The sequence below is a fragment of the Scyliorhinus torazame genome, chromosome 5 (genome assembly GCF_047496885.1).
Source record: "Scyliorhinus torazame isolate Kashiwa2021f chromosome 5, sScyTor2.1, whole genome shotgun sequence".
Classification (NCBI taxonomy): Eukaryota; Metazoa; Chordata; class Chondrichthyes; order Carcharhiniformes; family Scyliorhinidae; genus Scyliorhinus; species Scyliorhinus torazame.
This window is the reverse complement of record NC_092711.1, coordinates 285,530,815-285,547,803: the sequence shown is the minus strand read 5'-3', so window position 1 is coordinate 285,547,803 and position 16,989 is coordinate 285,530,815. Positions and strand designations below refer to the sequence as shown.

Below are 16,989 nucleotides of genomic sequence, written 5' to 3'. Positions count from 1 at the left end.
CACTTGTGACAATAATAAAGATTGACTATTATAATCCTGGTGGTTACCGTGACCAGAACACTTTGCTGGACCACCCATACAAATCTTGTGGCTACATGAACAGGTCAGAGGCTGGGAATTCTGCAGTGAGTAACTCACCACCTGGCTTCCCAAAGCCTGTCCACCATCTACAAGGCACAAGTCAGACGTGTGACTTACCTGGATGAATGCAGCTCCAACAACACTCAAGAAGCTCCATAGCATTTGAGGCCAAAGCAGCCCGCTTGATTGGCACTCAATCCGCTACCTTCAACATCTACTCTCTCCACCACTGATACACAGTGGTATCAGTGTGTATCATCAAGATGGTGCTGGAATTTGCCAAGGCTCCTTAGACAGTCCCTTTAAAACCTAGACCTCTACTACCTAGAAAGACAAGGGCAGCAGATGCAGCAGAAAACTACCACCTGCAAGTTCCCCTCCAAGCATATCACCATCTTGACTTGGAACTATATCACCATTCCTTCACTGTCGCTAGGTCAAAATTCTGGTACCCCGTCTCTAATAGTGCTGTATAGTGCTGTGGGTGTACCTACATCACATGCACTGCAGTGGTTTAAGGAGGCAGCTCACCACCACTTTCTCAGGAACAATTAGGGATGGACAATGAATGCTGGCCTAGGTAGTGATGCTCATGCCCTGGCATAAGGTGCCTTAATAGCGCTTTCCTGCTGCCAATATTATTCAGTCCAAAATTAACAATTTTTTTAAAAGAAATTTAAAATGCACACAACCTAATCACCATAAGATACGGGGCAGGATTCTCTGATCCTGAGGCTAAGTGTTGACGCTGTCGTAAGCGTCGTCGCGTTTCTCAACATGGCGTAGGGCTACAGGGGCCGGCGTGGAACAAAAGAGGCCCCCAGCCTAAGAGGCCGGCCTGCCGATCGGTTGGCCCCGATCGTGGGCGAGGCCACAGCGGAGGCCCCCCCCCCCCCCCAAAACCAGCGCCGGTGGGACTCGGGGGGAGGATTTGCGTGGCCGCTTGGCCGATCCCAGTCAGAGAATCGCCGGGGGGGCCCTGAGTAGAGCAGCCCCCGACCGGTGTGTGCCAACCGCGCCGGAGCCAGTGGCTCTGATTCTCCGCTCTCCGGAGAATCGGCGGACCGGCGTCGCGCGATTCATGCCCATCCCGCCGATTCTCCAGCCCGACCTGGGCTGAGAGAATCCCGCCCCCGATATATGCACACACTTCAATGTTTATATATGTTTTAGTCCATCTTAACCACGTGAACACTTGGGATCATTTTCGGTGGTGCACTGGTTAACAATGCTGCCTCACGGTGCCCAGGTCCCAGGTTCGATCACGGCCCTGGGTCACTGTCCTTGTCGAGTTTGCACATTCTCCCCCACCACCCAAAAAGATGTGATGGGTAGGTGGATTGGCCACGCTAAATTGCCCCTTAATTGGAAAAATGAATTGGATACTCTTTAATCGCTGGGTGAAAGCAGGGTTTTCAATCCACAAGGGAAAAAAGGAAAATAATGCAAAATTTAATGAGCTTACCCTTTAATAATTTTATCACTTTGTGTTTAAAGTGTTTAAAAAGTGCGCCCAGATCTCTGATAACATTTACAAATTTTTCGAAATTCTCTAGGCAGATGGATTGAAAGTTGTCTATCGTTTTATGGAACACAAAGTGGGTTAGAATTGTTGCATCAAGCAGGACTTCATATCGGTGCTGAGAAAAAAAGGCACGCAACTTGCACAAAGCAAGTGATTCTCGGATATTTGCTTGCATCGGGATTAACCAGTTGGAGGTTTAGCAGTCAAACAGACTGCGAGGGCAATGCCTGCGAAAGGCAAACACTAGTGATTTGGCATAAATGTGCAAACCCATAACATACGAGATTTGGAGTCACAAGCTTTGAATGTATTTGGAATGAGAGTAACCCATATTCTTCAGGGAGTCATTCTGCTCCTCTCCTGCATAGGTTGCAAATGGTTTGGGCAAAAGAGCCTGAAGCAAGATGTGGGTTTCAATCTGAGCCCATTACTCAATGTTAACTCGATCTGGGAATAATACCAGTTGTCAGAAAATTCCATTTCATAGCAATGACATCCCTTTGATCTCAGCTGGATCAAGAAAAAGAACACTACAATGTAACCGTTTGGCAGTCGATAGTCCTGCTCTATGTAGTTCCTGCAAACTCAATTCAATGTTAATTCTGGCATAGGGGAAAATACAAAGTGGAAGGTAGTGAAAGTACAGTAACAGATCATCATCACTGCCAAGGCCTTATGAAAGCTTTGCAGTACTCATCTGGACTCCCATGCAGCCTACAATGGGAAACTGTATTCCTTCTATTGTCTTCTATTGTCAATGATAGATTGATTTCATTATGCTGTACTCTGCCACTAATGTGAGTGCGTACTATGAGTTTGGACAATACATCCATGGCAATTTGTCAAGAACGCTCAAAAGTATTTCCTTCATACTGTCAATCAGTTATTCTGTACGATAAAACACTGCAGCGTTTTGGAAATCTGAAACAAATAAACTGAACAATTCGAGTTGCATTTTCTGCTTTCGTCAAAAGATTGGTGCTAAAACGTTAACTTTCTTCACTTTGTTCAAATGTGGTGCCTGACGTACTGAATATTTCCAACATGTTCTGTTTTTGCTTTGGATTTATTGAAGTCCTTGTCCATTGTTAGTCTGCTCAGATCCAATATTTTTGAAGGAAGAACATTTATTAAACTGATAAAGAGATGATTTCTAAGGATGCTGCCTGGAATTTTAGTCACGAGGGAAGATTGACTATTGACCAGAGAAGGCAGCGAGGAAGAGCTAGCATGTTTTAAATTAGGAGGAGAGATCTAAATAGAGTGGATAGGAAGGTCCTACTCCCCTTGATTAAGAGGTCCATAACCAGTGGGCATAGATTTAGAGTTTTGGGTAGGAAGAGTACCCAATTATTTTTTTCCAGTTGAGGGCAATTTAGCGTGGTTAATCCACCTACCCGGCTCATCTTTGGGTTGGGGGGGTGAGACCCACACAGATACAGGGAGAATGTGCAAACTCCACACACACAGTGACCCGAGGCCAGGATCGAACCCTGGTCCTCAGCGCCGTGGGCAGCAGTGCTAACCACTATGCTACCGTGCCGCCCTAGTAGGTTTAAAGGGGGGATTAGAGGGGGTTTCTTTTTCACCCAAGGTTTTTACGCAAGAGGATAGTGGGTGCCTCAAACTTGCTGCTGGATGAGGTGGTGGAAGCAGTTTCAACAGTGACGTTTAGGGGGTGTCTTGAAAATGATGGGAATAGAGGGATACGGATCCTGGAAGTGCAGAAGGTTTTAGGTTAGACGGGCAGCGTGGTCAGCGCAGGCTTGGAAGGCCGAAGGCCTGTTCCTGTGCTGTACTTTTCTTTGTTCTTTGATGGTGCCAGAAAGAAAGGCTGGTGGAGGCAGAAAATCTCCTCAACATTTGAAAAGTAATTGGACGTTCACTAGATTATGAACCCATGATCTGGGAAGTCGAATTAGACTGATGGCTCCTTGTTGGTCAAAGGGGACACCATGGGCTAGATGGTCTCCTTCTATGTTGTAGGGCAACACGGTGGCGCAGTGTATAGCATTGCTGCCTCACGGCGCCGAGGTCCCAGGTTCGATCCCGGCTCTGGATCACTGTCCGTGTGGAGTTTATACATTCTCCCCGTGTTTGCGTGGGTTTCGTCCCCACAATCCAAAGATGTGCAGGGTAGGTGGATTGGCCATACTAAATTGCCCCTTAATTGGAAAAAAATGAATTGGGTACTCCTTCTATGTTGTAGGTTTCTATGATTCCAAGGTCATTAATACAGTGCTATTTGTGGGAGCTTACTTTGTGACTATCGGATGTCGCTTTTCCTCCATTATGACACAATTCAAAAAGTACTTAATTGGGCTAATTACTCTGGGCCACCAGAGGATGTAAAAGGTCAGGAGGTCATGTTGCAGCTGTACAGAACTCTGGTACGGCCGCATTTGGAGTATTGCGTACAGTTCTGGTCACCGCATTATAGGAAGGACGTGGAGGCTTTGGAACGGGTGCAGAGGAGATTTACCAGGATGTTGCCTGGTATGGAGGGAAAATCTTATGAGGAAAGGCTGATGGACTTGAGGTTGTTTTCGTTGGAGAGAAGAAGGTTAAGAGGAGACTTAATAGAGGCATACAAAATGATCAGAGGGTTAGATAGGGTGGACAGTGAGAGCCTTCTCCCGCGGATGGAAATGGCTAGCACGAGGGGACATAGCCTTAAACTGAGGGGTAATAGATATAGGACAGAGGTCAGATGTAGGTTCTTTACGCAAAGAGTAGTGAGGCCGTGGAATGCCCTACCTGCTACAGTAGTGAACTCGCCAACATTGAGGGCATTTAAAAGTTTATTGGATAAACATATGGATGATAATGGTATAGTGTAGGTTAGATGGCTTTTGTTTCGGTGCAACATCGTGGGCCGAAGGGCCTGTACTGCGCTGTATTGTTCTATGTTCTATGTTCTATGTTCTGTGCTAATTTTTGTTTCTAATCTCCAGAATAGATATCATTCACAATCCCCTCCCCACTCCATAACACTTCCTTAAAATGCTGTCGAAAACATCAGATCCGTTTAGGCTGTGATTAATTTTGGTGTGATCCGCCATTATTTGTTCCCCTCGAATGAAACTGAAACCATTTTCTTTTTGCTGCAGACTTGCCTCGATTGTCCAGCCTTTTGGCAGAAACGACTGTAGTTGAAATTCATCGTGTGGATCCTCAGGAGGAGCTGGGTATTCACATAGTTGGGGGTAAAGATACACCGCTGTGCAACATTGTGATTCAAGAGATTCTTCGTGACAGCATCGTTGCTCGAAATGGAAAACTTGCACCTGGAGACCACATAACGGAGGTAATTGGCTCGCCACCGATAGTGCTGCTTCCGACTCTGATATGATGTACAATCTAACCTGTGAAGTCTTCAGTGTTGCTCTTTTTTACTTATTGACTGAGACTGAGATTCTTTATGCCATGTTGGGTTTTAAGGTTTCAAGCATTTTCAAAAAACAACTACTCGTTCAGGGAGGTGAATGGTGTAATGGATCGGCAAGCTTTCATTTCGCTGTTGGGATGTGGTTCAGGACACCACAGATCAATGGAATAAAAGTATTTTCCTTTCTGATTGCAGTGAAGGTGCTGCATGTAATGAGTCCAAAAAGACGTGGCCTCCACTTTGCTTGGACTGACAGGCTGATGGGTGTCCATGGGCATGTAGATAGTGTTTGGGAGTTAACGTCGCCATCATTAAGGGGCTTAGCCGCCCGTTTCCCAATAGTGTAGTAACTCTTTGATCAGACATACAGAATGCAAAAAATCCATTTTTCTCCTTTGCCTAAGAACGGTAAATTCTGGAAAAGCTCTGTAGATCTGGCAACAGCTGTGGAGAGAGGAAGAGAGTTGACGTTTCGATTCTGCATGACTCTTCTTCAGAATTGCTTTATTTCAGATTACCGGCATCTGCGATATTTTGCTTTAAACTTGCCTTATTCCGTTCCTTGCAGGTGAATGGTGTAAACATCACCAGCGTGCCACACAGCTATGCCATTACTGTGCTGCGAAGGCCCTGCTCCATATCACGGCTCACAGTGCTTCAAGAAAGAGGGTTTGCCATTCGGGGATCTTCACAGGAAAGGAGCAGCAGCCACAAGCAGACTGTGAATGTAACTTTGCATAAAAGGGACCGAGGCGAGCCACTAGGCATTAAACTAATTCGGAAGCCGGATGAGCCTGGAGTGTTTATTTTGGATCTGCTGGCAGGTGGCTTGGCTGCTCGGGATGGAAAGCTGCGTAATAACGATAAAGTGCTTATGATTAATCAGCAGGACCTCAAAAATGGAACGCCAGAAATTGCAGCCCAGATAATACAGGTAAATTCAGCCTTCCAAAGCACCCCGAGTTCAGAGCAGAAGGATTTTTAGTATTAGACATTTAAAATCAAACCAGTTCATCCCTTTTTTATAAAGATTGACTTCAGCTACTCTTTCGTCCATTTTTCTTAGGGGGCGATTCTCCGATATTGAGGCCAAGTGTACGACGGCGCAAACAGGGCCCGGACACAACCTATTCTGGCCCCCAGAGTTCACGCCGCTCCAGCATCCTTAGCGCCACCAAATGGGCGCCGCGCAAACCCGCGCATGCGCAGTTGGGGTTGGGCCGCACCAACCTGCGCATGCGTGGGGAACGTCTTACGCACGCCGGCCCCTCACCAACATGGCGTTCTAATGCTGTGCGCGGAAGTAATGTTTTACAGAATTTACAGTGCAGAAGGAGGCCATTCGGCCCATCGAGTCTGCACCGTCCCTTGGAAAGTACACCCTATTTAAGCCCACGCCTCCACCCTATCTCAATAACCCGAGCTAACCTTTTGGACATCTTGAAGGGGCAATATAGCATGGCCAATCCACCTAACAATGCCCGGGACCCTGGGGCTGTGAGGTAACAGTGCTTACCACTGTGCCATCCTGTTGTTCCTAACTCTTTCTACCCCCACCCCCTCAAATTCCATTAAACCGCTTTGGATATTTGAGCTAACTTTTTGTCAGCAGTTTCAATCCAAAGCAGTGCCTTGCTCAAGGGTCACACTGCTCGGTGGAAGGATCAAACATGAATCTAAAGTTGCAGTTCCCAATGGGGTGAAATTTTGATTTAAAACGTGTTATCCTGGACAGTTGCTGAGTGGAGGCCTAGCATTTCCCCTAACTGGTCAGAATATAGACTGCAGCATTGACCCATCATTCCATTAAAGCAAGAGGCCAAGGAATGTTAATAAGTATACAGTTCTGCCCATATAATCTATGGGCAGCACGGTAGCATAGTGGTTAGCACAGTCGCTTCACATCTCCATGGTCCCAGGTTTGATTCCCGGCTTGGGTCACTGTCTGTGCGGAGTCTGCACGTTCTCCCCGAGTCTGCGTGGATTTCCTTGGGTGCTCCGGGTTCCTCCCACAGTCCAAAGATGTGCGGGTTAGGTGAATTGGCCATTCTAAGTTGCTCTTAGTGTCTTAACAAAAAAGGTTAACTGGAGGTTACGGGGTTAGGGTTGATACGTGGGCTTGAGTGGGGTGCTCTTTGTAAGGGCCGGTGCAGAATCGATGGGCCGAATGGCCTCCTGCTGCACTGTAAATTCTATGAAATATTCTGAGTGTCACTTTATCAGAATTTTTTGCATCAATTGTTTTCAGAAGCAAGAGGGTGCCACATGAGTGGAGAATAGATGTTGGATGGATGAGCTACAATGTTTGTGGTCAATGCTATGTTCTCAGTAGAATAGGCAATATGGTTAAAACATTCCTGTGGCTGACGGAATTTTACTGATTAGCAATGTCTGCATAAGATGCTCAGCATGAACCTGATCAGTTGAACAGAGGTGGTACTCTCAGTGATACTATCCTGTCAGAGGAGGGGAGACATGAAGGTATTGCTGCAGGTCTAAGCCACTTGAAGGACAGAAGAAAAATCAGGATCAACTGATGTGAAATAAATGAACCAATTACTGTTTGTCTCTTTAGTCCGGTGAAGGAAACGTTAACTTTACAATCCAGAGATGCAGTGATCAACAAGGCTCTGAAATTATTGATGAAGCTGGATCAAGCAACAGCAACCCCCCACAACATCGCAGTACGTCACTGCAGCATCATTGCCGACGACGCTCTCACTATCAAAAGGTAAGTAATGTCGCGATGGTGAATGACTACCATTTTTACTGGCTTTCTGTCTGAGTTCTGTCCCCGCTCCTGTGTGACTGTTGAAATACAAAATAAGCCAGTTTTTTGCCAAGAGCTGAACGTAGGAACTTTTGGAGAACATAGAACAATACAGCCCAGGAACAGGCCCTCCGGCCCAAAAATCGCCTGATCTTATTGAATTAAAAATGCCTGTTTTTTTTTTCCAACTTGAAGAAGAATGTCTGAGATTGCAGTAATTTAGTTCTGACTTTTATCTATTATTTTCTCAATTAGGCCTGGTTTATTTTTCAGAATAAAAACAATTGTATAATGCTGATCAAAATGGAAATTGGCTGGTGTTTGGGTGTAATTTTTATTGATGCCTTAGGCTCAAAAATGAAGATGAGTATAAGAATTACGTTGAATGTAAACTTCCTTGGACCTATGCAACTGAAGTTGATGCCAGATGAAAGGAGATTTGTGTCATTGAGCTGTGCCTTGAACATAACTTTGTGTGCCGCATATTCTAGAGGATAGTTTGGAAGATGATTAATGGTGACATGACTGTTATCTATTTTAAGGCAAGGTAACGCGAGTCTTTATTTAAGTCTGATTCCTTCAGCCACTCCCAATTATCACAAAAGGGATTCAAATCAAGATTTTGTCTTCCTGCCGGGGATGATTGAAACCAATGCAATAAGAAGTATATTTACTTGTTGATTCTGAATGCATGGCAAGTTTTGTCGTGAGAAAGTACTTCAGAGCACTGAAAATGTTGGCAGCTTGCAGTCAATGGGGGGAGTTGCTTTGTTCTTTAATGACACCCTGAGGATGAAATGATTTCCTCCTGAGCCGATCTGTCTGCATTATGACAATGTCATACGGAGAAGTAATGGAAAATGAGTGCATCTGGATTAACATGCCTGCTCTCTGATTTTGCTTTTAGTCTGCTGTATGAGTGAAAGCAGTTTGCTCGCAGCTGTAACACGAGAAGATTCCCCAGTTGTGTTCCATTCATTGCTTATGTTTAGCTCTTAAATGCTCCATAAGGATTAGTGCCACAATGCACTTTGAGATCATAGTGAAAAGATGCAGGCTCAGGTCTGTCTCCTCCACGCAACGACATCCCCGTCTGGAAGCGGAGGAAAATGGGGACAAGGTCTATCATCCGGTCCTGTACCTGGTGGATGGTTGTGAGCGGGATAAAGGCCTGGGTGCAAATTACATCCTAATCACTTCAGTGGAAAATAAAAATGATAAATTAAAGGGGAGGGAGACCATTTAAAAGTGAGGGATGGCGAAAGAACTGTCTGGACTACCTCCTTAATCTAAACCAAAACCATTGATAACCTCTGGTTCGGCCAAGTATATTCCCAGATTAGGGAGGAGGAGGGTTTCATCTGAATTATTGGATGACAAATCCATAATTTCCCATCACCCTTCATCTTTTTAAAAAAAGTTCCCAACAAAGTAATGGAACTGCATGCAACTATAATCTTTTGATGTGTAAATTGGGACCATATTTTCTCCCTGTGTCTGCGTGGGTCGCATCCCCACACCCAAAAAGGTGCAGGGTAGGTGGATTGGCCACGCTAAATTGCCCCTTAATTGGAACAAAAAAGAAGTGGGTACTCTTAAACATTAAACTAGCCAACTCTAATTTTTGCAGCTTTACAGTTTTTAACCTTTTAATAATGCTGTTATTCCCCCTAAGGATCTATCACAGACTTCATTGTGCCTACAGAAGAACATCCCAGTGAAAAAGGAGCCTCGCGAGTCTCTGGGAATAACTATTTCAGGTGGCCGTGAAAATAAATACAAGGTTCCGATCTATGTGACCAGCATCCAGCCCGTGGGCTGCCTCTACAGGGATGGCAGAATCAAAAAAGGTAAAGAGTATACTTACTCTTGGGTTACAATTCATTGACATAATCTTATATTCCTAGGCGACAGTGTACGTGGTACAGCATAGTGGCTCTTTTTTAAGATTTTGGGATACAAAAATGGTGCCTGTATGTATGGCTGTGCAACATATCTTGGAGGATTTTGGTTATGTTACTAGGGCTTTGTATGCCCATAATCTTCTCCATTTACTTACTACCTAATTACTGTCTGGGCAGAATGTAATCCCTCAGTGCGGTATTCTTGCTTTCTCTTTGCTGAGGGAATTTCCGCAGGTGGTGTTTGTTCTCCTGTACCTTGTGCAAACGGCCTCTCTTTGCGTCCAAACTTAAAACATTAATTGTCAACAAGATATTAACCGCAGAGCATTGCAGTAGAGTCTGAGCCTGCACTCACCTGATGTGCAAATAGTTGCATTTCTATTAGAAATCACAGGAGTTATTAAGAGTGTGAACTTTAGTTGAAGTTATCTTCCGTAATGTAGAGACACAAGCCAATTCTAGCTTTAAAAAAAATCTCCCACCGTACTAAATTAGCTAGCACTGCATAGAACAAGGCAAGCATGACCCTGAGATTCCTGGAGCTTGTCAATTTATTTCTCCACCCTGCTCTCACTCTGACCTTTCTGCCTATGGTCTGCTCCTTCAGGCTTCCTGTGAAGCTCAATGTGGGTTCAAGGAACAGCACCGTACTTTTCTCCTCTATACTCCACAACCTTCTGCACTCAACATTGAATTCAGCGATTTCAGATCGTAACCTGTCATCACTTTGTGCTGTGTGGTTTTTGCCAGTTCGCTCTTGTTTTATTTAACTTTTTATGCCTTCATGTTGTATTCAGACAACTGGTATGCAACCATTCACGCCTCATCTGGACACATTGTTTAATTCTTTACTGTATCCAGTACTACTCTCTTTGGCTTTTGTATCATGAAGCCTGTCATGCTCATTCCTTTAAGGGCAACACAGCAGAGTAAGGGTCACATGGCTTGGGGAACAATTGGGACTCTAGATCCCCTCTTCGGCAGGAGACACATAGCGAGCTAGGCACAACCATGAGGCTGTTGTTTTCTTATTAATAAATACCTTTTGTATAGCAGCACGGTGGGCAGTGGTTAGCATTGCTGCCTCACGGCGCTGAGGTCCCAGGTTCGATCCCGTCTCTGGGACACTGTCCGTGTGGAGTTTGCACATTCTCCCCATGTTTGTGTGGGTTTCGCTCCCACAATCCAAAGATGTGCAGGCTAGGTGGATTGGCTATGCTAAATTGCCCCTTAATTGGAAAGAAAATGAATTGGGTACTCTAAATTTATTTAAAATAAATAAATAAATACCTTTTATATTCACAAATTAAGTCTGTGAAAGTGCATCATCACATTTGGCGACAAGGATAAAATTATCATGGCACTGCCTCTAGCCCAACGCCTGTGAGTATCCTGTTTTAATCTCGGGCAAAAAAGTACCCACCAGAATGCCGCATTTTGGGCGCACTGACCCGTTTGCAATATTGAGATATGCCAGACCCGGAGTAATGTAGAATCAGAAAGGATCGACAGTTATAAGATACTCACTGCATTAAGGAAACTGAAAGGCAGATGTAGAAAATCAAACCTGTATAATTGGCCAGCAGAGTCAAAGGTTTAAAAAAAAAAAGAAACGTGGAGTGAAAAAACAGAGAAGATGGCCATGCAGAGCTGGCAGGTAGAAGAGCTGTGGCTTCAAATTTAAATAGAAGCAATTTGGATAAAAGGCAAAGAACCGCTGCAGTTTAAAAAGTTCAAAAACTTAAATAAAACTACAGGCACTAGGGGGTAGTGCTGCAGCTTTAAGAGTAAGCAAAAAAGAAACAACCCAAGATATTCATACCTGTATTGATACATTTGTTGCAAGATACACCTGTAAAGGGAAGTCACACAATTATCCGAGCAACAACATCCTGTGTGGGGGTGGGGGGGGGGGGGGGGGGGGGGGGAGGGGGAAAGATGACGACAGTCTTGAAAATGGCAATACCCTTAAAAGAGTTAATACATTTAAAGTGGCGGGCGGTGCAGTGGTTAGCCCTGCTGCCCATGGCGCTGAGGACCCAGGTTTGATCCTGGCCCTGGTCACTATCTGTGGAGTTTGCACATTCTCCCTGTGGACTGGCCATGATAAATTGCCCCTTAATTGGAAAAAAACAATTGGTACCCTAAATTTTAAAAAAAATACATTTAAAGTACTTACAGCGGCAACCACAAAAAGGAACAAATTGCTATGGACAAGAAAATTGGAGAAGGGCCTAGAAAGAGGGGAAAAAGGAAGTCCTCACAAAGAGGCAATGGAAGACATCAAGAGGCAATAAAGAGCTCAAACAAGAGGCAACAAAGACCTCAGGAAGCAGGCAATGGAAGACCCCCGAAAAGAGGGCAAACGACAGACCCCATATCGAGAATAACTCTCCAAGAAGATCAATAGGCAACAAAGACTTCAAAGAGGAGGTAATGAAAGACCCCTGAAGGAGGGCAACGAGTGAATTGCAGAATGGGAACAAGTCAACACTTCACTGGAGCCTGACCTGACCCAACGGTGAAGCCAAACGGACTTGGCTGAAGTTAAGACGGATCAAAATGAGAGTTCCATTTGTGAAATGTAATTAATGAGACAATGAAGAAGAAGCTGACCTCCGTGAAAACATAACTAGAAAATAAGAACAAGTCCAGTGAAGAATTGAACTGGGAGAATGAGAGCTGGAAGAAGGGAAGCTTGGCAATGAGAAATTAACAGAAGAGGTAAAAGCATTGACATTGACAGTGGAATCAGCAATTCATACAGAAGAAAACTGAGAATACGTGCCAGAACATGATTGTTGAAATGGTTGTGCAAATGCGAAAGCACAATCAAATATGATTAACGAGCTGATGAAAAAGATGATTAATTGAAAGACTAGAAAGAGAATTTTTTAAATCATGCAACCCAAGTACCAGAAACAGTGTGTCATGACGTAAAACTTTGTTGTATTGTGATATGTGCCTGCATGTATTATAATGGGGTGGCAAGTGGTTAGCGCTGCTGTTTCACAGTGCCAGGGACCCGGGTTCAATTCCGGCTTTGACCGACTGTCTGAGTGGAGTATGCACTTTCTCTCCATATCTGTGTGTGTTTCCTCCGGTTGCTCCGGTTTCCTCCCACAGTCCAAAGTGCAAGTTAGGTGGATTGAGCATACTAAATTGCCCCTTAAGTGTCAAGGAATGTGCAGGTTAGGTGGGATTATGGGTTTGTGGGGATCGGATAGGAGAGTGGTTCTAAGTGGGGTGCTCTTTCAGAGTCGGTGCAGACTCAATGGGCCAAACTCATTCTGCACTGTAGAGAATCTATGATTCAATGATGTCATGTGCTCGGTAGACTGGAGAATAGCACCATCCACTGAGTGATGTATGTAGTCACATGGTCAGACAACCATCTAGGACAGAACTCTGTGAGCAGCAAGCCTGCATGGACAGTTCCATGCAAGGCCAGATTTGAAATTGTACATAGTTAAAGCCTACTATAAAAGTGTTTATGTTTAAACACACAAGCCTCAAGATCTCATCACCACTACAACATCAAAAAACCCGTATCTTGTACATATTATAAAACTTTGGTAGTGGATCAAGTTAGATCCTGTGGCCAAGCAGTGCTCGATTTGACCTAGGAATGAAGTTATTGTGAAAAGCCCCTCGTCGCCACGTTCCGGGGCCTGTTCGGTTACACAGAGGGTGAATTTAAAATGTCCAATTCACCCAACAGCACGTCTTTCGGGACTTGTGGGAGGAAATCGGAGCACCCGGAGGAAACCCACGCAGGCACGGGGAGAATGTGTAGACTCCACACAGACAGTGACCCAAGCCAGGAATCGAACCTGGGACCCTGATGCTGTGAAGCAACCAAGCTACCATCTGTGCTGTCAGGAGCACAGCCTGGGTGCCTAAGTGCCAGGGGGCAAAGGAGGCCATGTTCATAAAATGAGGGGGGGGGGGGTGCAGGACAGGTAAGTAAGGGCCTCTGGGAGGTTGGAGGGGTGATGGGTGGGGTTCCTATAAGGGTGGGGGTGCTGTAGGGGGCTCAGGAGGGCCAGGAGAGAGGAGTTATCCTCAGTTGGGAGGTGTGGGGTTGTGTCCATGTGTGTGTGGGGGTGGGGGGGGGGGGTGGTGACATTGCCCATGGGTGTGGGGGACCCACAAGCTCACTTAGAGATCGGGGCATTCTTTCAGTTCTTTAAAAAAAAATCTAAGTGTGGCTTAAACTGGTGAGAAACTCCCTAGGGCCCAAATATTGTTATTGAATAGCAGTGGGGAACTTGCCGGCAGAGCTGGTGGGAAACTCCCTGTTTTAGCAGGGGCTGGTTTAGCACAGGGCTAAATAGCTGGCTTTTAAAGCAGACCCAGGCAGGCCAGCATCGTGGGTTCAATTCCCGTACCAGCCTCCCCGAACAGGCGCCGGAAAGTGGCGACTAGGGACTTTTCACAGTAACTTCATTTGAAGCCTACTTGTGACAATAAGCGATGTTCATTTCATTTCACAAAATAACTTAAGAAATCTTTAGAGAGAATCGCGCCCTGTGAATTAACGTTTTTACAATATCACACACAAGCAGTTATAAATCTCCTTTCCTACATCTGTGTGACCGTGAATTATTTTCAGGCAAGTTTTCTGTGTGATTGACTTGAGGGAATTATGTAGCAGAGGAGGAAAGATGTAATAAATTCTCATTTTCAGAAAGCTTGCATTCTGTGGTAGGTTCAGCTGTCACGGTGCTTGGCCCTTGCTTTCGAGGCCAGCTGAGTTGAAGAAATGAAGGCCATTCCCTTGTTAAAATTAATATCTGCAATGTTGCATTTATTTACAGGAGTAGGCCCTTGGTTCCTGAGGTTGAAGGATAAACCCAGGCTGGCAGCACCCACCTTTTATTTTTCGTGTGGAGTCAGGATTTCACAACCGGAGTTTCAAAAAATAACAATTCGGATACCCAGTTCATTTTTTCCAATTAAGGGGCAATTTAGCATGGCCAATCTACCTAGCCTGCACATCTTTGGGTTGTGGGGGCGAAACCCACGCAAATACTGGGAGAATGTGCAAACTCCACACGGACAGTGACCTAGAGCCGGGATCGAACCTGGGACCTCGGTGCCGTGAGGCAGCAGTGCTAACCACTGCACCACCGCGCTGCCCTTTTCACAACTGGAATTAAGGTTCCGATCGGGGTCCCTGCACAAATGGAACTCTACGTTATCAATTTGGCAGCTTGCGTACTTCCAGCAGAGATCAGGCATGGGAAAGTGTGACCTGAATTTGGTGTTTGATCCTTCATTTCCCACCCCCTCTCTCCCCAGAACACCGGTGAAGCAATGTTGAATTTTCATCCTCAAAATGTTTTCTATGATGCAGAAAGATCCAGCCGGGCTGGATCCTCCACTTCCCCAGCCGTGTGTTTGTCGGCAGCGCTGTTTGCTGGCAGTGAGTTTCTATCTTCCCACCGTTTGCCAATGGGATTTCATTAAAACATCCCCAAGCCACCAGGAAACCACTGCTGGCGGGAAAATGAATTGCAACAGCCGGAGAATTTCTGCCATGGTTTGTTCCTCATTCAGTACTTCACCCTAGCACTGTTAGTTTATCAGCCACTATGGAGTCCAATGAACTTTTAAGACAATGGACCAAATGACGGTTGACTGTATCCTTTGTTTGACTCCTGCAGTGTTGATTGATATTTGTATCTCTATCAGACTACAATCAATTTGTAAAGAACAAGACATTCATGAATTTCCTTTGTGTTTATTGTGACATCTATCGAAGCTTTTCTTCGTCCCCTTTTTTTTCAGAACTCCCAAAGTTGCTGTCTTTCACAGACAGTTCACGCCGTCATAAATTTCCTTTACTGTTACCACTTGTTACATTTTAACAATAAAGTTAGGTCTCCCTTGATGGCTCAGGTGGTTAGGCAAGAATAATTGGGACATAGAAACTAGGAAGGCTTCCAGGTACTGAGTCAGCTGTGGTGGTAGCAGGAGTGTTGCAAGTGGTATCTACATACCCCTGGGCTAAGGGAAAGAAACTCAGCTTGAATTCCTTCTCCTGATCATTGTCTGACAAACCTTTGCTGGAAACGTGGGGGAGGCTGGGCCAAAGGTGAATAATCCATTGATGTTTGCGGAGTAATTTTAAACTAACCTGCCTGGCAGGAAACTGATGAGATCAGATTGGGTGCAGTGCAAACAATTGAGAGCTTACGTTAAAATCACTCCTTTGTGTTTTGGGTCTGCATGAATGATGGATAATTGGACAAGACATACTTCACATCTGACATGAGAGAATACTGATAGGATAACAGAAACTTTGTAGTTGTTTATTATTTTTTTTAAAGTATCAGTGATGACATTCATTGTAAGATTCATAAAGTTTAATAAATGCTGTGGCATTAAAATGGGTCAGATATTTTCTATCGTAGGAAACGTGCTGCTGAGCATAAATGGGGTGGACCTCACACAATTGAGTTATAATGAAGCGGTGTCGGTTCTCAAGTTGAACGCCGCCTCCTCTACGGTGCTGCTGAGGGTTTTGGAATTTCCCAACATTGACATGTCTTCAGCTGCAGAGGAACCACCCGAGACGAGCAAAGAGAACGATTATGATTGGTCCCCTCTATGGGTCATGTGGCTTGGATTACCGAGGTGAGGACTGTTCTAAGTATTGGATGCATAACTTCTGTGGTCGAAGTATTCCGCAGATGTAATATTAAAGAAACTTTAAAGGTATTGTATGCACGACTAAGCTAAGATAGTGTAAAGTTGTTCATTGGTTGATTGACTGATTGATTGATATTTATTGTCACGTGTACCGAAGTACAGTGAAAAGTATTTTTCTGTGGCCAAGGGAATGTACACAGTACGTACATAGAAGACACAAGAATACTCGACAAAGTACATTGACAGTGGTGCATCAACTAATGGTGATTGGTTACAGTGCAGAACAAGGCCAAACAAGAGCAGCATAGGGCGTCGTGAATAGTGTTTCTTACAGGGAACAGATCAGTCAAAGGGAGAGTCATTGAGGAGTCTAGTAACTGTGGGGAAGAAGCTGTTCCTATGTCTGGATATGCAGGTCTTCAGACTTCTGTATCTTCTACCTGATGGAAGTATCTGGAAGAGGGCAAGCCTGGGTGTGAGGGGTCTCTGACAATGCTGTCTGCCTTTCTGAGGCAGCGGGAGGTGTATGCAGAATCATTGGGAGGATGGCAAGCTTGTGTGATGCGTTGGGCTGAGTTCACCACACTCTGCCATTGCAGTCTGTTGGTGAGGAAGTCAAGGATCCAGCTGCACAGGGAGGGATCAAGTCATGGTTCCAGAGTTT

General features: G+C 45.0%; 1 protein-coding gene across 7 annotated transcripts in view; it reads left to right on the top strand.

Moving 5' to 3' along the window:
- lnx2b (ligand of numb-protein X 2b) overlaps window positions 1-16,989 on the top strand; it is a 97,722-nt gene that overhangs the window by 66,515 nt on the left and 14,218 nt on the right. For 6 of the 7 annotated variants that reach the window (XM_072505644.1, XM_072505645.1, XM_072505649.1 and 3 more), the window contains 5 exons: window positions 4,717-4,913; window positions 5,563-5,928; window positions 7,570-7,725; window positions 9,440-9,614; window positions 16,088-16,310. In XM_072505644.1, the coding sequence (XP_072361745.1) occupies window positions 4,717-4,913; window positions 5,563-5,928; window positions 7,570-7,725; window positions 9,440-9,614; window positions 16,088-16,310 (1,117 nt within the window). The remainder of the gene's footprint in view (window positions 1-4,716; window positions 4,914-5,562; window positions 5,929-7,569; window positions 7,726-9,439; window positions 9,615-16,087; window positions 16,311-16,989) is intronic. The other variant, XM_072505650.1, reaches the window with a different exon arrangement.